Genomic DNA, 24,206 nt, shown 5'->3' with positions numbered 1-24,206 from the left:
TGTTGTCTCTGAATTATTGCATGGAATGGATTTTATCTGCTTGAAACAATGTCAAATTTGCATACAGGGAGGGGCCAGGAAATCTGTTCACAATAGACTCAGTGGAAGGATAAGGGACACATTTAAATACCATGTTTAGAAGCAGAAAACTTAGAACAGCTAGTGATTGTGTCATCTTGATCAGATCATGATCACGTTAATGCGAAGTGTAAATGGGGCTATAAATATACATTTTTTTGAGAAAGAGTATCTGCAACATTAGATCCTGTGACCACCTGATCCCTGTCTCAGTGACTATCAGGGGGAGGGCACCACTTTTTACACACGTGTATTTGTGCATATAAACTCCCTTTTCAGGACCCTGTCTTTCAAAGCTATTTGGATTTTTACAAACTAACTTCACAGATCTTCATTGTAAAGGGTTTAAACATGGGTTTCCCATGCTTGTTCAATGAACCATAAACAATTAATGAACATGCACCTGTGGAACGGTCGTTAAGACACTAACAGCTTACAGATGGTAGGAAATTAAGGTCACAGTTATGAAAACTTAGGACACTAAAGAGCCCTTTCTACTGACTCTGGAAAAACACCAAAAGAAAAATGCCCAGGGTCCCTGCTCATCTGCGCAAATGTGTCTCAGGCATGCTGCAAGGAGGCATGAGGACTGCAGATGTGGCCAGGGCAATAAATTGCAATGTCCGTACTGTGAGACGCCTAAGACAGCGCTACAGGGAGACAGGACGGACAGCTGATGGTCCTCGCAGTGGCAGACCACGTGTAACAACACCTGCACAGGATCGGTACATCCGAACATCACACCTGTGGGACAGGTACAGGATGGCAACAACTGGATTTAAAATGGTGCTGGAAGAAATGGCAGCAGTTTTACAGGCACCCAACCAATTGTGCTATTATGTGTTTTTTTTTTACATAATGTTTCTGCAACCGTATCTTACAGCAAAAACAACGCTTCTGGATATCAGGACAGTGATCACTCACCTCAGATTAGACAAAGATTTTTTCTTCAACAAGCAGAACGCACAGGACATTCTCCGAACACCCGATAAGGCCAACATCCCAGTTATTTGCAAGAGGAAGAGACGCAGGTACAGAGGACACAGAACGAGTGGGAAAGCAGCTGTTACCGTCAATATTACTCGCCAACGTGCAATCATTGGACAATAAATTAGATGAAGTACGATCACGAATATCCTACCAACAGGACATCAAAAACTGTAATATCTTATGTTTCACGGAATCGTGGCTGAATGATGACATGGATATTCAGCTAGCGGGATATATTCTGCACCGGCAAGATAGAACAGCACACTCAATATGCACAAACAGCCCCCCCTCGTCTTACCGGAGTGTGCTGTTCTATCTTGCCGGTGCAGAATATATCCAGCTAGCTGAATATCCATGTCATCATTCAGCCACGATTCTCAGGAAGTCTCTAGATTTTGCTCGCCTGAAGTAGAGTATCTTGTGATAAAATGCAGAGCACACTATTTGCCTAGAGAGTTTTCAGCTATACTTTCATGGCTGTTTATTTACCACAACAGACGGATGCTGGCACCAAGACCGCACTCAGTCAGCTGTATAACTTTTTAGTGTATAGGGGGCAGTATTTTCGATTTCGGATGAAAAGCGTGCCCAGAGTAAACTGCCTAATACTCGGGCCCAGAGTCAAATATGTCCATATTATTAGTAGATTTGGATAGAAAACCCTCTGAAGTTTCAAAAACTGTTTGAATGATGTCTGTGAGTATAACAGAACTCATATGGCAGGCAAAAACCTGAGAAAAATCCAACCAGGAAGTGTGGAAATCTGAGAATTGTAGTAGTTCTTTTGAATCCCTATCAAAACTACAGTGTCTGTGGGGTCACGTTGCACTTCCTAAGGCTTCCATTGGCTGTCAACAGCCTTCAGAAAGTTTTTTCATCATTCTCCTGTTACTGGGCAGAGAATAGTAGCTCAGTCAATGAGTGGACTGCCTGTGGACAAAGGGCTTGGTGATGCGCGATCCCGCGAGTGCACCGTTCCTTCTTTTTCTCCTGGATTGAATACGCTATTGTCCGGTTGGAATATTATCGACGTTTTATGTTAAAAATACCCTAAGGATTGATTGTAAACAATGTTTGACATGTTTCTACGACCGGTAATGAAGCATTTTGACTTTTCGTCTCTGGATCTGCGCTCGCGCGTTATGCCTTTGGATAGTGATCTGAACGCACGAACAAAACGGAGGTATTTGGACATAAATATGGAGTATTTTGAACAAAACGAACATTTCTTGTGGAAGTAGGAGTCCTCGGAGTGCATTCTGACGAAGACCAGCAAAGGTAAGAGAATATTTATAATACTAATTCAGAGTTTTGTTGATGCCAGAACTTGGCAGGTAGCTGTATAGCTTGCTTCGATGGCAGAGATATGTACTCAGAATATTGAACAATGTGCTTTCTCCGTAAAGTTAGTTTGAAATCTGACAAAGCGGTTGCGTCAAGGAGTAGTGTATCTATAATTCTTTCAATAACTGTTGAAAATGTTATCAACGTTTATGATGAGTATTTTTGTAGATTGATGTGCACATTCATGGTTTTGGTGGGAATACATTTTCTGAACATCACGCGCTAATGTAAAATGCTGTTTTTGGATATAAATATGAACTTTATCGAGCAAAACATACATGTATTGTATAACATGAAGTCATGTGAGTGCCATCTGATGAAGATCATCAAAGGTTAGTGAATATTTTAGCTGTACTTTTGGTTTTTGTGATGCATTTCCTTGCTTGGAAAATGGCTGTGTGGATTTTCTTGTGAAGTTTATGTCCTAACATAATCTAATTTTATGCTTTCGCCGTAAAGCCTTTTTGAAATCAGACAATGTGGTTAGAATGCTATTCATTGACTACTGCTCAATGTTCAACACCATAGTTCCCTCAAAGCTCATCACTAAGCTAAGGATCCTGGGACTAAACACCTCCCTCTGCAACTGGATCCTGGACTTCGTGATGGGCCGTCCCCAGGAGATGAGGGTAGGTAGCAACACATCTGCCACGCTGATCCTCAACACTGGAGCCCCTCAGGGGTGCGTCCTCAGTCCCCTCCTGTCCTCCCTTTTCACCCTTGACTGCATGGCCAGGCACGACTCCAACACCATCATTAAGTTTGCAGATGACACAACAGTGGTAGGCCTGATCACTGACAACGACAAGACAGCCTATAGGGAGGAGGTCAAAAAACTGTCCGGGTGGTGCCAGAATAACAACCTATCCCTCAACATAACCAAGACTAAGGAGATGATTGTGGACTACAGGAAAAGGAGGACCGAGCACGCCCCTATTCTCATTGACAGGGCTGTAGTGGAGCAGGTTGGGAGCTTCAAGTTCCTTGTTGTCCACATCAACAACAAACTAGAATGGTCCAAACACACCAAGACAGTCATGAAGAGGGCACGACAAAGCCTATTCCCCCTCAGGAAACTAAAAAGATTTGTTATGGGTCCTCAGATCCTCAAAAGGTTCTACAGCTGCAACATTGAGAGCATCCTGACTGGTTGCATAACTGCCTGGTACGGCAATTGCTCGGCCTCCGACTGCAAGGCACTACAGAGGGTAGTGCGTACAGCCCAGTACATCACTGGGGCTAAGCTGCCTGCCATCCAGGACCTCTACACCAGGCGGTGTCAGAGGAAGGCCCTAACAATTGTCAAAGACCCCAGTCACCCCAGTCATAGACTGTACTCTCTACTACCGCGTGGCAAGCGGTACCGGAACGGCTTCTCAACCGTTTTTACCCCCAAGCCATAAGACTCCTGAACAGGTAATCAAATGGCTACCCAGACTATTTGCATTGTGTGCCCCCACCCCACCCCCTCTTTTATGCTGCTGCTACTCTCTGTTTATGCATGGTCACTTTAACTATACATTCATGTACATACTACCTCAATTGGCCCGACCAACCAGTGCCCTAACCGGGCTATCTGCATTGTGGCCCACCACCCCATCCACCCACCAACCCCTCTTTTACGCCACTGCTACTCTCTGTTTATCATATATGCATAGTCACTTTAACCATATCTACATGTACATACTATCTCAATCAGCCCGACTAACCGGTGCCTGTATATAGCCTCGCTACTGTTATAGCCACGCTACTGTTATTTGTCACTGTCTTTTTACTGTTGTTTTTATTTCTTTACCTACATATTGTTCACATAATACATTTTTTGCACAGTTGGTTAGAGCCTGTAAGTAAGCATTTCACCGTAGGGTTGTATTCGTTGTATTCAGCGCACGTGTATTCGGCGCACGTGACAAATAAACTTTGATTTGATTTGAACTGCCCGAGTTACACCAGGAACGCACAATCCCTCCATCAGTGCTCAGACTGTCCGCAATAGGCTGAGAGAGGCTGGACTGAGGGCTTGTAGGCCTGATGTAAGGAAGGTCCTCACCAGACATCACAGGCAACAATGTCGCCTATGGGCACAAACCCACCGTCGCTGGACCAGACAGGACTGACAAAAAGTGCTCTTCACTAACGAGTCGTGGTTTTGTCTCACCAGGGGTGATGGTCGGATTCATGTTTATCGTCGAAGGAATGAGCACTACACCGAGGCCTGTACTCTGGAGCAGGATCGATTTGGAGGTGGAGGGTCCGTCATGGTCTGGGCCGGTGTGTCACACCATCATCGGACTGAGCTTGTTGTCATTGCAGGAAATCTCAACGCTGTGCGTTACAGGGAAGACATCCTCCTCCGTCATGTGCTACCCTTCCCGCAGGCTCATCCTGACATGACCCTCCAGCATGACAATGCCACCAGCCATAATGCTCGTTCTGCAAGACAGGAATGTCAGTGTTCTGCCATGGCCAGCGAAGAGCCCGGATCTCAATCCCATTGAGCACGTCTGGGACCTGTTGGATCGGAGGGTGAGGGCTAGGTCCATTCCCCCCTGAAATGTCCGGGGACTTGCAGGAGCCTTGTTAGAAGAGTGGGGTAACATCTCACAGCAAGAACTGGCACATCTGGTGCAGTCCATGAAGAGGAGATGCACTGCAGTACTTAATGCAGCTGGTGGCCACACCAGATACTGACTGTTACTTTTGATTTTGACCCCCCCTTTGTTCAGGGACACATTATTCCATTTCTGTTAGTCACATATCTGTGGAACTTGTTCAGTTCATGTCTCAGTTGTTGAATCTTGTTATGTTCATACAAATATTTGCACATGTTAAGTTTGCTGAAAATAAACACAGTTGAGAGTGAGAGGACATTTCTTTATTTGCTGAGTGTATATGTACAGTACTAGTCAAAAGTTGACACACCTTCAAGGGTTTTTTTTTAATTTGGACTATTTTCTACATTGTAGAATAATAGTGAAGACATCAAAACTATGAAATAACGCATATGGAATCATGTAGTAACCAAAAAAGTGTTAAATAAATCAAAATATATTTTATATTTGAGATACTTCAAATAGCCACCGTTTGTCTTGATGACAGCTTTGCACACTCTTGGCATTCTCTCAACCAGCTTCATGAGGTAGTCACCTGGAATGCATTTCAAATAACAGGTGTGCCTTGTTAAAAGTTAATTTGTGGAATTTCTTTCCAACTTAATGCGTTTGAGCCAATCAGTTGTGTTATGACAAGGTAGGGTTGGTATACAGAAGATAGGATAGGCGTCCTGTCAACGGGACAGTTGTAAATCATGCAGCACCTTGTGTCATGATCGCAGATTTTAGAGAAACAGCAAATGTCGGTACATATAAGTGTCATATCGGCTGGAAGCTTAACCTGTTTAGGATAGGGGGCAGTATTGACACGGCTGGATAAAAAACGTACCCGATTTAATCTGGTTACCACTCCTACCCAGTAACTAGAATATGCATATACTTATTACATATGGATAGAAAACACCCTAAAATTTCTAAAACTGTTTGAATGGTGTCTGTGAGTTTAACAGAACTCATTTGGCAGGCAAAAACCTGACAAGGTTTCAGGCAGGAAGTGGCCTGTCTGACAAGGTGTCGTTCTTCTTGTCTCTGTTTATTGAAGAGTGAGGATCTTAGCTGTCCCGTGACACTTCCTACGGCTGCCATAGGGTCTCAGAAGGCGGCAAAAAGCTGAATCATGGCTTTGCAGGCTCTGGCTGAAACAAAGTAGCGCGTTTGGGTAGTGGCTGGTTACAGTACTGTGAGACTCAGGCGCGTGCCCGCGTCGACCGAAAGCTTTGTTTACTTTCCTCAGTTTAGCTAAATGGACATTCCCGGTCGGAATATTATCGCTTTTTTACGAGAAAAATGGCATAAAAATTGATTTTAAACAGCGGTTGACATGCCTCGAAGTACGGTAATGGAATATTTAGATTTTTTTTGTCACGAATTGCGCCATGCGCACGACCCTGATTTACCATTTCAGATAGTGTCTGGGACGCACGAACAAAACGCCGCTATTCGGATATAACGATGGATTATTTTGGACCAAACCAACATTTGTTATTGAAGTAGCAGTCCTGGGAGTGCATTCTGACGAAGACAACAAAAGGTAATCAAACTTTTATAATAGTAAATATGATTATGGTGAGTGCTAAACTTGCCGGGTGTCTAAATAGCTAGCCCGTGATGCCTGGGCTATGTACTTAGAATATTGCAAAATGTGCTTTCACCAAAAAGCTATTTTAAAATCGGACATATCGAGTGCATAGAGGAGGTCTGTATCTATAATTCTTAAAATAATTGTTATGCTTTTTGTGAACGTTTATCGTGAGTAATTTAGTAAAATATTAGCGAATTCCTCCGGAAGTTTGCGGGCGGTATGCTAGTTCTGAACGTCACATGCTAATGTAAAAAGCTGGTTTTTGATATAAATATGAACTTGATTGAACAAAACATGCATGTATTGTATAACATAATGTCCTAGGGTTGTCATCTGATGAAGATCATCAAAGGTTAGTACTGCATTTAGCTGTCTTCTGGGTTTATGTGACATTATATGCTAGCTTGAAAAATGGGTGTCTGATTATTTCTGGCTTGGTACTCTGCTGACATAATCTAATGTTTTGCTTTCGTTGTAAAGCCTTTTTGAAATCGGACAGTGTGGTTAGATTAACGAGAGTCTTGTCTTTAAATAGCTGTAAAATAGTCATATGTTTGAGAAATTGAAGTAATAGGATTTTTAAGGTTTTGAAAATCACGCTACAGGCTTCAAGTGGCTGTTACGTAGGTGGGACGAATTTGTCCCGCCTAGCCCATAGAGGTTAAATTCTTATTAATATAACTGCACGGTCCAATTTACAGTAGCTATTACTGCGAAAAAATGCCATGCTATTGTTTGAGGAGAGCTCCTAACAACAAAACACTTTTTCACCGCGATAGGCTTGATAAATTCACTTCTGAAGGTGAAATGTGTACTTACATTATGAAATCTTGCTCTGATTTATCATCCAAAGGGTCCCAGAGATAACATGAAGTGTCGTTTTGCTCGATAAAATAATTGTTCATATCCTAAAAAGGTCCATATAGCGTGCACGATCGATTTTGTATTTCCACTCGTTCAATTTGCAAAGAAAGGAATCTGTAAAAATCTAACCCTAAACGTAGTTTCAACCAGCCAAATCACGTTCCTATGTATTCCTCAGAGATCCTAGAACGTAACCAGACTTCTATATCATTAGGGGTGTAGTATATCCTATAGGACACCATATTTGGTCAGAGAGCGACACCTTCAAGGCACGCCGATGACGTGGGTGGTCTTCACTTGAACGACTCTAACTTTGTCAAATAAGCACCAATCGGGGTCAAACAAAGCTAGCTAGATAGCCAATGAGGAATGTATATGTCGTAAAATGTAGCTACTAAACTTGTACGACAGCATGCCTTTTCCTTTTGGACAAAAATTATAAGAATATTCAGAGTTATGAAGATATGAAAACAGTTTTTTTGCAAATGTTTAACTTATAATTTGGCTACTAATACTGGTAAAGCTAAATCAAAGTCCAAGTATACAGATTTGACGATATTCTTGCAGAAAAATATAATACGAATGAAAATGTACCTTTCACGATTTGCCCATATGTACCTGGGTGACTTTACACTAAATGTCATGTAGCTCGCTCATACTTCAAGTTGTTTGTCTGAAACTTTGCACATACACTGCTGCCATCTTGTGGACACCATCGGAATTACAACCAGAGTGATGGCTGGAACTGGGACCTTTCTCTTGCATTTCAAAGAGGATGGTAAAAAATAAATGGTTGTTTTTTCTTTGTATTTTTACTACCAGATCTATTGTGTTATATTCTCCTACATCCAATTCACATTTCCACAAACTTCAAAGTGTTTCCTTTCAAATGGTACCAAGAATATGCATATCCTTGCTTCAGGGCCTGAGCTACAGGCAGTTAGATTTGGGTATGTCATTTAGGCGAAAATTGGAAAAAAAGGGGACGGCAGCTTTACCCTATCTTTAAGAAGTTTTAACAAACAGATGCCACTATGCAAGTGACCACTTCAATAGAATGTCACTGAGAAAACTGTTGATAGATGTAGCTGGTAAATTCACTCTGGCCATCTACTCAATTTCAGAGCACTCTCGTCTGTCTGCCAGAGCGCAGAATAACTGACGAATTTACAAACGCTCAACACCCGTTGAATATGGCCAGTGTCAGTAAATGTTGGCAAAAAAGTGTAAATTGTTGCCAGCAGTACAGTTGCAGTCACCATCGATCTGCATAACATCAAAAACAGCCTAACCAGCTCTGCTAGGGCGAGTAAAATAGTCAGTGAGCTGTTCTCTCATTTGTGTCTGGAAGTAGCTAGCAAGCTTGCTAAAGTTAGCCAGTTAGCTTGGGTGCTTGATTGTTGTTAGGACAGAAGGCTCGGCTCAAACCTTAGAGATGGGTGGGGCTAAAGCTTAAGAGGGTGTGAATGATGAAGAATGGATGGAGACAAAGAGCTCTCCAGTAGGTACCAAAACATTCAAAGCTATTTTCTCAAAAGTAAGGTTACAAGCTTATCAAAATTAGCAGAATTACTTTGCCATTGTTCCTCAAATGCAGCGTATGATATACTATTTTGTAGCCCTGAGTCTCTATTTTTGTCCAATGTAAAAAACACAATTTCAATTTTTGCTACACAAGACCAGATCAAGGCGGTCGGTCACAGATAGCCATATTTGGTAAAATACCAAGTCTGTCTTCTGTATACCAACCATACCTTGTCACAACACAACTGATTGGCTCAAACACATTAAGACATGTAGCTAGGTAAACAATTAACCATAATCCCAACTCCTGATGTTACTACCCTGCATGAATCTGCAGGTAGCTAACACACCAGGTTCAATGTTAGCTAGCTAGCATTAGGCTATAACTAGCAAAGCAAATGGCTCTGAGATACAAATAATAAGATTCGACCTGGTGACATTGGCTGCATTTAGACAGGCAGATTGATTCTGATATTTTACCACTAATTGGTCTTTTGACCAATCAGATCAGCTCTGAAAAAGATCTGTGATTGGTCAAAATATAAATTAGTGGAAAAAAGAATTGTGCTGGCTATCTAAACGCAGCCCTTGTGTGTCACAAACTGTGTTTAACACCCTCAACCCTACCTCCAACCTTCCTCCCTGACCCCCCACACTACCTCACTTACCCTCCAACCTTCCTCCCTGACCCTCCACACTACCTCCAATCTACATCCCTGACCCTCTAACAACCTTCCTCCACACTACCTCCATCCTACCTCCCTGACTCTCAAACCTTCCTCCCTGACCCTCCACACTACCTCCAACCTACATCCCTCCAACCTTCCTCCCTGACCCTCCACACTACCTCCCTGTGAGCCTTGTCTTTACTGGACTCAACCCATTGACCTGACACTAAGTTCTGCCCACTAAGCTTTCATCCAACCAGTAAATTCTCCGGACTACTTTCGAAGGTTGTCAAGAAGATCTGCTCACAATCAATTATTTGAATCATCTTTACTGGTCTAAAAATTTGAGCACAATCAGAACGTGGATAAAATCAGGACACATGTTAGCACCAGGTATAAACGGCGCTATTAACAGTGCTCTCTGTGTGCAGTGGTAGGGTTCTGTCCTATAGTGTCTCTTGTGTAATGCCCAGGTTAATTGACTATGAACTGTTTTATTTCAAATTGAATAAATAAAAGTCTACCTAACAACTATGACAGACAATACAGATGTTAGCACAAAATACAGAGGTAAAAACAAATATACTGTGAAAACAAGATTTTTAACTAGGCAAGTCAATTAAGAACAAATTCTTATTTACAATGACGCCTACGGTGGGCCAATTGTGCGCCGCCCTATGGGACTCCCAATCATGGCCGGTTGTGATACAGCCTGGATTCGAACCAGGGTGTCTGTAGTGACGCCTCTAGCACTGAGATGTAGTGCCTTAGACCGCTGCGCCAATCGGTAGCCCTTTAGCTTTGGTGGTGTCAAATGTGTAAAAGTTATACAGTCCACATATTCATGGTTTAATTTCAGTTTATTTCCCAAATAACAAATGAAAAAACATTACACATCAAACACAATTAATATGTTAAAAATTAAGAGAACTTGATAGAATAAAGGATTTTTTTTAAGTTACAGAAAATGTATATTTCCTACCTATCCATTGATGGAAATATGAAATACGTGACCATATCAGGTCAGAAACACATTGAAGAATATTACAGTTTGTATGTTCTTACTAAGGTCTTACATATCCATGTCAGAACTAATAGTAGCCTGGAAGGATGACAAGAAGGCTCTGAGTTTATACAAAATCCACTCAGGCCTGCTCAAATGACATGGTATCAGTGAAAAGGATGACACTTGCGCAATCAATTCATATTTACAGCTTGACCACACCAAGCTTTCAAAAGTCTTGGATTCTCCCAAAACATTTCCAATAGTTACTGGTGAAGCTCCGGCTGCAGCCTTGTGACCTTTGTTTTAAAAGTGTGCAGGACACAGATGAAAAGACACTCCCTCTCAATATATATGGCTTAATCCTGACTATCACTCTATTCTGATAGAGTCAACCAATTGTTGTTAGCTTTTGATAAATGTCCATCAGTACAGTCAACCAACTAAGGTTCATCAATTCCAGAGCTTCTGTTCAGTTTTCAGGAGACCACCACATCCACTGTAAGCTCCTGCAGTTGCTCCTCAACAGAACTCAGCTGCCCTTCCTCAACCTGGTGCCGCTCTGGCTCCTGGTTAGACTTCTGCTCTGTACCTGGCTCTCCCTCTGGTTCATGGCGCCCGTTCTCCAGGTTTTCTGTGCTCTCGAAGCAGCCCGAGTCCCTGGGTACATCACCCTTCTCCTCAACGCTACTTACCTCCTCCTCTGGCTCAGACTCGTCATCCGCTGAGAGGGACAAAGACAACCATCACCATTAATACAGCAGGGTTAACCATCCCTTCAAGTGTTGGTACAAATGCCATTATTTCAGTATGTGCCTCTAATGTTTTGACTTGACTTTTAAATTGCCTTTAAAAGTCAAGTGCAGAGCGATGTCAGTGCAGTGTGGTTCGTTTGAATCCTGGCCGTAGTGTATGTAATTAGAACAGGGAAGCATGTCGGAGCTGCTAGTCCCTCAGGCTAAGAGAAAGGTGTTTAAATGAGGGCTAATGATCTGGCTGGAGGACAGAGAGCTCCCATATCAAAAGTGTTTCTGAGGGCCAAATGGGGTTTCCTACAGGCCAATGAGCACAATGAGAAAATGTGAGCGGAATGTTGTACCATTACTGTACAGTGAGCCTCATAAAATTAAGCTAATTAGCGAACAGTTTTCCCGGAAAGAAGAGAAAGCTGGTGATAGCACTGTACAGAGAAAAGAGGACACTTCTAGGCCTTGCTGAAAATGTCCTGCATTACATTACATTACAAAATGTAAAAAATTTAAATGTAACATCTTGAAGTACCACATAAGAGGCTATGAGGGAGGCTCCCAAGCAGAAGATAAAATTCACTGTATAGACAAATAAATATATACAATTTGCTGATTGATTACAAGTACATTATTGCATAGAATAGCTGCAGTAAATAATGGTATCTGTGTGTGGTGGGCCTCCTGTAGGTGTGTTTATGTGTGATCATAATGTGATCATGGGCCTCCTATAGTGCGAGTACGTTATTATATGGAATGGATAGTGGACCTACATTCACGCAGTAGCTCAGTAGCAGTCAGGATCTTTGTACGTTGTTCAGCATCTGTGATGTTGAGCTCATTGAGGTGGGACTCCTTCAGTCCGCCAAAGTCCTCCAGGCTCTGGAAGCCATGCATAGACAGCAAAGAGCCCAGCTCCTGAACAACAGATAGAAGCATTACATTAGCATTACACAAAATCCAAAAAGAAAGGTTAATTGACAGGGAATTCTGAGAGCTTCGAATGATATTATTATATGAGATGCATGGTCAGATATGTATCCAATTTCACTAAGGTCTTTTATACAGCTCTCAGTGTTTAAACTTCCCAACTCAACTGATCCAAGTTAGTAATGATTGCGCTTTGATTGCGTTCTCTAAGCCACCTGTCTATTTGAATCTCTGTGAGATTAAGAGGATATGATTGTCTTACGATGAGACCGATCCTCTCCAGAACTTCCTCCAGGGTCTGGGGCTTGTCTTTGGCCGTGGAGCGGCGGTTCTTGCCGGAGCACCTCTTCCTCATGGGCGGTGTGGCCTCGTCTGGTATGATGTTGACGTAGATGAACTTAAAGGTGCCCACCTTGTTGTTGAGCTTCCCCGTCCATGTGCCCACCGGGTCTTTCTCAATTATCTGGATGATGTCACCTTTCTGCAGGAGAAACAGTGAATAATGACTGCCTCCATCCAAACCTGATCTGCATTCCAGTTACATAAACAGTGAATGATGACTACCTCCATCCAAACCTGATCTACATTCCAGTTACATAAACAGTGAATGATGACTGCCTCCATCCAAACATGATCTGCATTCCAGTTACATAAACAGTGAATGATGACTGCCTCCATCCAAACATGATCTGCATTCCAGTTACATAAACAGTGAATGATGACTGCCTCCATCCAAACATGATCTGGCACGACTCCAACACCATCATTAAGTTTGCAGACGACACAACAGTGGTAGGCCTGATCACCGACAACGACAAGACAGCCAATAGGGAGGAGGTCAAAGACCTGGCCGGGTGGTGCCAGAATAACAACCTATCCCTCAACGTAACCAAGACTAAGGAGATTATTGTGGACTAGAGGAAAAGGAGGACCGAGCACGCCCCATTCTCATCGACGGGGCTGTAGTGGAGCAGGTTAAGAGCTTCAAGTTCCTTGGTGTCCACATCAACAACAAACTAGAATGGTTCAAACACACCAAGACAGTCGTGAAGAGGGAACGACGAAGCCTATTCCCCCTCAGGAAACTAAAAAGATTTGGCATGGGTCCTCAGATCCTCAAAAGGTTCTACAGCTGCAACATCGAGAGCATCCTGACTGGTTGCATCACTGCGTGGTACAGAAATTGCTCGGCCTCTGACCGCAAAGCCCTACAGAGGGTAGTGCGTGCAGCCCAGTACATCACTGGGGCTAAGCTGCCTGCCATCCAGGACCTCTACACCAGGCGGTGTCAGAGGAAGGCCCTAAAAATTGTCAAAGACCCCAACCACCTGTGGCGGATGAATCAGAATTAGTTGGGTAACATAGATAATTAAGATGTTTTATTAGCATAATATGTTTATGTGAGATACTTGTCATTAGAAAGTTTCCCTTTGGACTCTGGTGTCTTTCAGTTGCACTTTTCCCTTAGCTGGGGCTCAGTCACTTGGGGCCCAGAGAGGGGAGAGGTCAGGCTTGTCTTTTACATGTCCCTGAAGAGGACAGAATGAAATATTGTCTTCATATGTGAATGTATCTGTTAAACGATGTGAAGGGATGGCGTGATTAATGGGGAACCAATTACTTGTCTCCACAATGTCTGTGCGCAAGTCACTCCCCTCAGTGAGCTTGTCCAGGAGTGGAGTCAAGAGGGGGTTTACTTGAGTTTGGAGTATCTAGAGTTGACAATTGATATATGCCATTGGATGAGATGGTGTTTTTGTACTATGAAGTACCAGGAACGAGATTAGAACCTCGTCATTAGGGACCAAACTGAACGATAATTTATAGCGAATGTTATCTGGCTAAGGGATACTCCTTTCTAAAGTATAAGGTCCCTTTGTGAACAGTTCCTAAGATCTGTTGTTCGTCATGTACGTTGAGAGGGGTGGATCTTGGGTATAAAAGCACTTTGTACTTATGTGTAGTCACTTTTCAATGGTTCATTAGAGATAGCGCTTCATTGAAAGTCAAGTGCTTTTGCAAAAGCATCTTAATTATTAAAGATGTAGTTTTAAGTATAACTCTGACTGGTGTGTGAAGTTTGTAACTCTCCTCATTTGGTAATGCAGAAATTAGCCACCACACACCCCAGTCATAGACTGTTCTCTCTACTACCGCATGGCAAGCGGTACCGGAGTGCCAAGTCTAGCACAAAAAGGCTTCTCAACAGTTTTTACCCCCAAGCCATAAGACCCCTGAACAGGTAATCAAATGGCTACCCAGACTATTTGCACTGTGTGCCCCCCCAACCCCTCTTTTACGCTGCTGCTGCTCTCTGTTTATCATATGCATAGTCACTTTAACTATACATTCATGTACATACTACCTCAATTGGGCCGACCAACCAGTGCTCCCGCACATTGGCTAACCGGGCTATCTGTATTGTGTCCCACCCATCACCCGCCAACCTCTCTTTTACGCTACTGCTACTCTCTGTTCATCATATATGGATAGTCACTTTAACCATATCTACATGTACATACTACCTCAATCAGCCTGACTAACCGGTGTCTGTATGTAGCCTCGCTACTTTTATAGCCTCACTACTGTATATAGCCTGTCTTTTTACTGTTGTTTTATTTCTTTACCTACCTATTGTTCATCTAATACCTTTTTTGCACTATTGGTTAGAGCCTGTAAGTAAGCATTTCACTGTAAGGTCTACACCTGTTGTATTCGGCGCACGTGACAAATACACTTTGATTTGATTTGAGTTACATACTATAAGATCACATACATTTGTGGTATGTCACTCTATACTTCACTGAGCTACTCTACTACTACTGTAATTGTATAATTCACATAGCTACTCTAATACTACAGAAATTGCATACTTCACTGAGCCACTATAATACTACAGTAATTGTATACTTCACCGAGCTACTCTAAAAGTACTGTAATTGTATACTTCACTGATCTACTACTACTGTAACTCTATACTTCACTGAGCTACTCTGAATACTATTGTAATTGATTACTTTGCTGAGCTACTCTAATACTAATGTAAGTGTTCCCTACAAAGGGCAATGTCATTGGGATATTTTTTAGACCAGAGGAAAGGGTGCCTCCTACTGGCCCTCCAATACCACTTCCAGCAGCATCTGGTCTCCCATCCAGGAACTGACCAGGACCAACCCTGCTTAGCTTCAGAAGCAAGCCAGCAGTGGGATGCAGGGTGGTATGCTGCTGGCAATACTACAGTAATTGTATACTTCACTGAGCTACTATAATACAACTGTAATACTACTGTAATTATGTTATATGTCTAATCTGATCAGCGCTCAGTAAGATTGGCTCCTATAGAGAGTCAGCCATGGATTATGACTAAGGAACCATTATTTTATTTCACAATCTGTTAACAAGTTCCCAAGGGAGGGTCTTACTTGGTAGTCTGCCTGAACCGGTATAAATGCTGAGTGTACCGTCAGTCTGGTTAAACCAGAATAAATGCTGAGGCTCACTTAAATCTGGTTAAACCAGTTTACTTACTTGGAGCTTGAGGGACTCAATGTCGTAGGGGCTGGGGATGAAGTCTGTGTGGACGCGGGCTCGACCACAGAAGGGGCCTGTGTAGGGAGGACTGGACTCCTCCAGCCTCATGCTGTCTCTCTGGCTGTAGCCACTGTCTAGGCTCTGGCGGTCCCCACCTGCAGCATGCATAGACAGACAATCGCAGGCATTGTCAGCTTGTCTATCAGCCTTATACTCCCATGAAGGGTTTCCCTGAAAATAAGAAGCTGAACCATACTCAAAACGTATAGCCATACCCATTCCAATATTCCCAAGCTTGTGGCTGTGCCGTGATTGGTAATGGGAGCGCCCAGCAACCCTGGACATGTCTATGATTAAGATTCATATCTACTATGGGCTTCTGATTTGAATGTAGTGAGGGTTAGCTTTATGTACTTGACTTGTTAGACAGGTTCAATAAAATCTATTTTTTTTACATCCAGAGAGCTGGCGAGAGAGGGGGCTGTGGACGGTGTCGTCTGAGCCTGTGGAGCACAAGGAGGTCCTATTGCCTGCTGTCAGGTCTGGCATCCAGTCTGTGGTGGGGGACTGGGAGCCCTCCTCACCACTTTCCCCCTGTACATAGAGGATATTGATTAGTGTTCAACAACAGACAGCGGTCAACATTTGCCCTAACCATAGACATACTGTATATTCATTATACACACACACATATATATATGGCCCTAAAATGAGGCTATAGTACATATACAGACAGCTTTCTGAGGGCCTTACAGCTTTCTGTGGCCTCATATGGTAGAACATCTTGTAGCTGTGAAAGCCTGAAGCTTTTTGTAGGCTGTTTGAATGTGACCACTAGGGGGAGACATTGTCAACCTTTTGAAAATGTTCAGGCAAAGAGGTACTGATACATATACAGTTGAAGTCGGAAGTTTACATACACCTTGGCCAAGTACATTTAAACTCAGTTTTTCACAATTCCTGATATTTAATTCTAGTAAAAATTCCCTGTTTTTAATTCTCCTAACCTGCTATGAAAAAGTAACTTCCGGTCATAGCTGTACTCCACCTACCTGATGTTGGCTTTGGAACATTCTTTACTAAGACCAAATCAGATGTACTACAGTACCCATAATACATCACCCTACACTTACCCCCTCTGCCAGGGCCTTCTGTACCCTCTTGGAGGTTTTACGGGTCATGGTGCGTGAGATGACGTTACGCCACGACTTCTTCCCCTGCTTACTGCCACTCTTCACTGCCTCCTCCTCAGACATATCCTCTGGCACCTAGAGGGTTACTTTTGGTTACCATTTCAACATCTACTTAAGTCAATTTTTGTAAGGTGGGGGTGATGTGCACTGCTGTTATCTGTGTAGCATCACAAGAAATGTGAATTCTCAGACACAAATTAAGTGCACAGGGTCACCTAACTGTTTTTATTCACTAAAATTAAAGTTATCACAGTAACTTGTGTGGGGATGTGCTCTAGTGGTTCACATGCACGCATGCTGCGATTCACTCACACGCGTGCTGCGATTCACTCATACACACACACACACACACACACCACACACACACACACACACACGTGTGACGTGAACCAGTGATTGGGACACTGTGTCGTTGAAAGTGCTTCCAGTAAAGCTTGGCTGTGATGAAAGCTTGTGTGTGTCCCTGGCAGCAGGCCAGCAAATTTTGACCTGAAGGCGCTGTCTTGGTGATAGAACAGAACAGATTAGAACAGAACAGAACAGAGTAAAACAGAACAGAGTAAAACAGAACAGAGTAGAGCATAACAGAGCAGAGTAGAACAGAGTAGAGTAGAACAGAGTAGAGCAGAACAGAGCAGAGTAGAACAGAACAGAGTAGAGCAGAACAAAGTAGAGCATAACAGAGCAGAGCATAACAGAGCAGAGCATGGTACAGTCAGCACCACAGTGAGACAGTACGGCTGTAAGACAGTACGGCTGTGTAGTTAACATGGAAGCCTTCAGCCCCAACTTCAGCACAACAAATATTACAGATTTCTCACATACATAGAGCAAATAGAGACATACTCTCTCACGCTGGCATGCATTTGTACACACACACGAGCGCATAAACACATACCGTACACACACTATACATGCTTGTGCACAGAAAGACAGGACTGGAACCAAACAATCCCTAAACAAAATGATAGGAGCAGCAAGTGGGTCGATAGCTCATTATTAAACCATGTCCCTCCCAGTAAACGGCACCGATAGGTTCTGGGGATGTCAATGGATCCCACTGTGAAGAACCAGACTGTCTCGAAGACAGCAGCCATAAGTTCTCTGCTTGACTTCACAGAGGACATCCTGCTTGTTTATTTCTGTCCTGTCTCTCGACATTTACACACAATTCTAAGCTTCATCCTCTGTGAAATTCCTCTCCTTGTCGAAAACGTCTGTCTCTGTCTTCTAACTTCCAGTCATACGGTTTGTAAAACTACAGTAGCAAAATAAGTGCTGTCTATTTCAGTGTGATGTTATCGTCATCAATGTGAAAGTGAGGAAGTACAGAACTTGGCTATTGGTTGTTTGACAGGTCTTTGTTTTGGGCAATTTTGGGAAGCATAAACTGCAAACTTCCTTCATGGTTAAAGATTCAAACACTTTCGTGAGTTTGCCCTTTGTGTTCATTAAATAGACAATGTGCTGTGAATGTGGGTATGGATGAAAGCAGTATGTCCCTCGTCGAGGAACAACCACTTTTAAAATTTCAGTAAACAGAGAGACTGAAACAAACCATGTATTTCTATAATCAATGGTTGGTATTAAACTGTTACATGATGGAACTCTGTGATTACATTTGGCTGCTAATGGAAGACAACAGAGGCTTTTGTTTGTAACAGAGGTAGTTTGGTGAACCATGCTCGTGTGATGAATAACCTTGTCTGAGCCCTGAAGAATTGCATTACCTTCCCTAGGTAATGCCTAGGCTTTAGCTCCGTGTGCTAACACAGCATAGTGGAGACCCGGATTCAAAACCAGTCAGTCACAATGTAAACTCACTGTGTAGTCCAAATTGAACTCCTTGTCCAGCACTACAGGGGACTTGGGCTTCATGAAGTCCTTGAAGCTACTGGACCTCTGCAGGGTGAGCTGTGGAGACAGAGAGAAATACACAGAGGACTCATGTAGAGGACCCCCAGAGAAATACACAGAGGACTCATGTAGAGGACCCCCAGAGAAATACACAGAGGACTCATGTAGAGGAGACCCAGAGAAATACACATTTGAGTCATAACAGAAGACCCTCTCAACATACAGGTCACGTCTTAAAGTCTTAAGCCTATAACATTTAATCAAAGGTATTTTGGCACCCAGAGAGTTCTTCCAGTAAACTTCACAGAGACAGTTGTGATAAGAGGCAATGAGCCAGGAGGAGATAGAACATCAGCATGATATCTAAAATACAGAGCCAAAATGTCACTGTGACCTGGGTTACTGTCACCGCTCTCTGGGGGTTTAGGCCTGGGTTACTGTCACCGCTCTCTGGGGGATTAGGCCTGGGTTACTGTCACCGCTCTCTGGGGGTTTAGGCCTGGGTTACTGTCACCGCTCTCTGGGGATTTAGGCCTGGGTTACTGTCACCGCTCTCTGGGGGTTTAGGCCTGGGTTACTGTCACCGCTCTCTGGGGGATTAGGCCTGGGTTACTGTCACCGCTCTCTGGGGGTTTAGGCCTGGGTTACTGTCACCGCTCTCTGGGGATGTAGGCCTGGGTTACTGTCACCGCTCTCTGGGGGTTTAGGCCTGGGTTACTGTCACCGCTCTCTGGGGATTTAGGCCTGGGTTACTGTCACCGCTCTCTGGGGGTTTAGGCCTTGTTGCCATTTAGGCCTGGCTTACTGTTTAGGCCTGGGTTACTATTTAGGCCTCTTTAGAGGTTTAGGCCTGTGTTACAGTTTAGGGCTCTTTGGGGGTTTAGGCCTGGGTTACTGTTTAGGCTTCTTTGGGGGTTAAGGCCTGGGTTACAGCTTAGGCCTACTGTTAACCACTTACAGTAATGACAATATTTTAAATATATATATTAATAATATATTAATATCATATAATATATATATTTTACATTTTTGTAGCAACAACACAAACTCTATCAAGTTTATTAAATGAGAACTTAACAAAAACCTTTCCTCTTATATTATGGAGAGCCTAGATCCAACTAAATGTATTTGAATATTAGTCCTCAAAACATTTGAAACAGCTGTGTGCAGAGAGAGAGAGAGAGAGAGAGAGAGAGAGAGAGAGAGAGAGAGAGAGAGAGAGAGAGACAGAGAGAGACGTCTAGTCTATTGTTTGCGTCCTGAGATAGCACCTATCACAATGATGTTTCACTATACCTGGTATCATGTCCTTATCTGTAGAGATTCACAGAATACATCTCTACATCAGACAGGCTTAGTCATAATGCTAGCTCAGCTGGTCGTCATGGGATATGTAGTTATATATTATGGGATATGTAGAATGAGACACTGCTTACGCAGATATAAAAAGCCTAGACAATGATCGATAACATTATGGAATGCTGTTCCCAAATTATCAAACAACCGTTATATGGCAAAGATAAAAGCTGAAGTCAGGTATACTGTGTTTGAGCCTAGTCTGTGTTTGAGCCTAGTCTGTGTTGGAGCCTACTCTGTGTTGGAGCCTACTCTGTGTTGGAGCCTACTCTGTGTTGGAGCCTACTCTGTGTTGGAGCCTACTCTGTGTTGGAGCCTAGTATGCTTGTATTTGCTCTATGCCTCTACCTATAATCTCTCCAATGCATTTCAATAAACCTCTTCTTTTGCCTTTACATCTCTGATTCTACACTTCAGTTATGAATTAAAAATATTCCCAACTGTATACTCCAACTTGGAGTAATTACACATATGATTTAGTCTCAATTTGATACTGTACTTGGAATCAGTGCAGCAACCATTGTTGCTGTCAAACATTTTTCTTGGTGCAATTCTCTATAGAGATATGCAGCCATTACTTTCCACATGAGGCCATGGCCTATCTTCACCTCTCCTTCTTGCCCCTAGTTAAAACCCACAGGAAGTGGGTACATGTTGGCCAACTGTTGGCAGCTAATCGCTGTAGATGTCTAGACAGCCTTGGTGGCTGTGAGAAGACTACATACTAATCAAACCACTGAACCAAAGGAGGGGAACAACCACTCAGAGAAGAGAGTTTTAAGTTTATAATGATAGGCATTAGTATAATCTAATATCCATTAGGTGATCTTGCTGAGGAGCAAATAATTTGCCTTCTCAGGCCTCAAAACACACTGAAGCCCATGTTTCAGGTACATTGACTCTACAGTATCTCTGCTCCTGAGTCTGTACTGTTTTGACCTTTCTCATCCAGTACTGATTATAATCGCGAAATATCGCATGTGGTGGTGAGGAGAAGCAATGCCATTAAGGTAATGAGGTGTGTTATAATGAAACCTGGATAGGAGCGTGGAACATGGGTTGCGGATGGAAAACAAGGGCACTGGTTAAGCGTAGGAGGTTAGCTGTTACCCAACCAAGCCAGTAGAGCTTTAGAGCATGAAGCCACGAAACTCTGACTCAAACTGAACTTAGCTTCTATGTCCAAGGCCAATAGTAATGAATCATACAGCAATATTAGAAGAACTAACGTGTTGTCTTGTGCCGTGAGAAGCATTACTTCATGTTTTTAACCCTGACAACCAAGGCTTCCATCTATTTCAGTTCCAGGTTTTAGAATGGTTTTTCGGGTCAACACAAAGGTTTCTTCTTCTAAGCCTGTGTAGAACATCCTGTCAGTCTTTGCAGCCCATATAGGCAATAGGCTAAGAGGTGTATCTCAATGTTGGGGTTAGTCCAGTATAATGGGATGAACCAGAGAAAGTAGCACTCTTCTAAATTACTCTCCACACCGTGTTCATTCATCAGCAAGATGGACACTTTGCTCTATCTTGTTCTATCACATCTTTTCACACAATGTACTTATTTAACTTGTTCACTTCTCATTTGGACAAATAAATAGGCCTATGCGTTTTTGATAGACATCTGAGTCCAAAGCCCTTTTTGCAGTGTGAACACAGCCATTCTCCTCTTGTCATTGCACATTGTATCATCATCACTCACATACAGACAGACAACCCAAACCTCCTCACCTTCTTCTTCTGCCCCTTCTCCAGCACCTGCTCCTTCTCTGAGGCGTTGGAAGGTTTTCGCCGTAACATTGTTCCTCTATGGTGCCTCTTGCAATTCTTTGTGGTCAAAAGTGGAGAGACGGGTACCAATGCAGACTTCAGTGGCTCCTATCACTCTGTTGTCACCGCTAGAGGACAAAACAGTAAAGACAAAAAGAGTGACTTCCTGTTTGACAGAGTGGAGACAGAGACTGAGAGGAAGTCACATGACCACACAGGAAATGGAGAAGCAGACTTCTGTAGGCACTTTTGTTTGAGTTTGCCAGAGAAACTCAACTTTGCTTGTATTTTCTTTCTTTTTCTTTCTTGAATACCTTTCTGTCCTAGGATTTTTGGTTCTACACCGCTGGTGAAAGAGATGATTCATCTCTAAGTTCACAAAGAGTAATGTTTGATCTATTCAGAAAAAGTAATGGATCTAATCTAATTTCTCTAACATAGGGGATAGTTAATATAAAACAGAGATAACCATTATTTTTAAAAATAATGTTCTTGTAAAGATGCATGTCCTGTCGTGACAAAAATGCAGAACTAGTGAATGCCTTCCTCTCATGCTGGTCTATATTTGCCTATTACAAAACAAGAAAAAAATCCCATCTATCAGAGTGGGAGAAATGAATCATCGTCGCGTGTTCTGCCAGTCACATTCTGTTAAAAGTCTCCAAAGAACACATCCCTGGGTCGCTCCTCTATTCAGTTCGCAGCAGCTGGTGACTGGAACGAGCTGCAAAAAACATTCAAACTGGACAGTTTTATCTCCATCAATACATTCAGAATAAATCATGGACACTCTTACTGACACTCATATCACATGTGTATATACAGTATTTCATACCATCTAATGCACCTTGACTATGCCGCTCGGCCATCGCTCATCCATATATTTATATGTACATATACTGATTCGGTAGTTGTTGGGCAATTGTTAGATTACTTGTTAGATATGTGTGTATTAGGTAGTTGTTGGGAATTGTTAGATTATTTGTTAGATATTACTGCACTGTTGGAACTAGAAGCACAAGCATTTCGCTACACTCGCATTAACATCTGCTAACCATGTGTATGTGACCAATAAAATTGTATTTTATTTTATTTGATCATCAATTAAATTGTGAGTTTTAATACTTGGTTGCAAATAATTTGCAGTCAATGACTGCCTGAAGTCTGTAACCCATAGACATCACCAGATGCTGGGTTTCTTCGCTGGTGATGCTCTGCCAGGCCTTGACTGCAGCTGTCTTAAGTTCCTGCTTGTTCTTGAGGCGTTTTGCCTTCAGCAAGTGAAATGCACGCTCAATTGTATTCAGGTCAGGTGATTGACTTGGTCATTGCAGAACATTCCACTTCTTTACCTTAAGAAAGTATTGGGTTGCTTTCACAGTATGCGTCGGGTCACTGTCCATCTGCACTGTGAAGCGCCGTCCAATGAGTTTTGAAGCATTTGGCTGAATCTGAGCAGATAACATAGCCCTAAACACTTCAGAATTTATCCTGCTGCTTTTGTCAGCAGTCACAGAATCAATAAATACAAGGGAACCAGTTCCATTGGGAGCCATACATACCCACTCCATAACACTACCTCTACCATGCTTCACAGATGAGGTGATATGCATCTTTCACATGCTTCTTTCACATGCATCCCTTTTTCAGGACCCTGTCTTTCAAAGATAATTCGTAAAAATCCAAATAACTTCAGAGATCTTCATTGTAAACAGTTTAAGCACTGTTTCCCATGCTTGTTCAATGAACCATAAACAATTAATGAACATGCACCTGTGGAATGGTCATTAAGACACTAACAGCTTACAGACAGTAGGCAATTAAGGTCACAGTTATGAAAACTTAGGACACTAAAGAGGCCTTTCTACTGACTCTGAAAACACCAAAAGAAAGATGCCCAGGGTCCCTGCTCATCTGCGTAAACGTGCCTTAGGCATGCTACAAGGAGGCATGAGGACTGCAGATGTGGCCAATAAATTGCCATGTCTGTACTGTGAGACGCCTAAGACAGCACTACAGGGAGACAGGACGGGCAGCTGATCGTCCTCGCAGTGGCAGACCACGTGTAACAACATCTGCAAAGGATCGGTACATCCGAACATCACACCTGTGGGACAGGTACAGGATGGCAACAACAACTGCACGAGTTACACCAGGAA

The 24,206-nt window shown here is 42.8% G+C and overlaps 1 protein-coding gene across 1 annotated transcript; it reads right to left on the bottom strand.

Annotated features, from left to right (window-relative positions):
- Window positions 1–10,503: 10,503 nt before the first annotated feature.
- On the bottom strand, window positions 10,504–22,205 carry LOC106604553 (SAM and SH3 domain-containing protein 3). The gene is made up of 8 exons (XM_014199306.3): window positions 22,009–22,205; window positions 18,890–18,979; window positions 17,006–17,140; window positions 16,328–16,466; window positions 15,870–16,027; window positions 12,604–12,822; window positions 12,185–12,329; window positions 10,504–11,389 (listed from the first exon to the last, which is right to left on the bottom strand). Exons 1-8 carry the CDS (start codon window positions 22,075–22,077, stop codon window positions 11,145–11,147), a joined length of 1,200 nt encoding a protein of 399 aa, XP_014054781.1. The 5' UTR covers window positions 22,078–22,205; the 3' UTR covers window positions 10,504–11,144.
- Window positions 22,206–24,206: the final 2,001 nt, after the last annotated feature.

This window comes from Salmo salar, chromosome 05 (assembly GCF_965601325.2).
Source record: "Salmo salar chromosome 05, fSalSal1, whole genome shotgun sequence".
NCBI lineage: Eukaryota > Metazoa > Chordata > Actinopteri > Salmoniformes > Salmonidae > Salmo > Salmo salar.
This window is presented reverse-complemented; position numbering and strand designations above follow the sequence as displayed.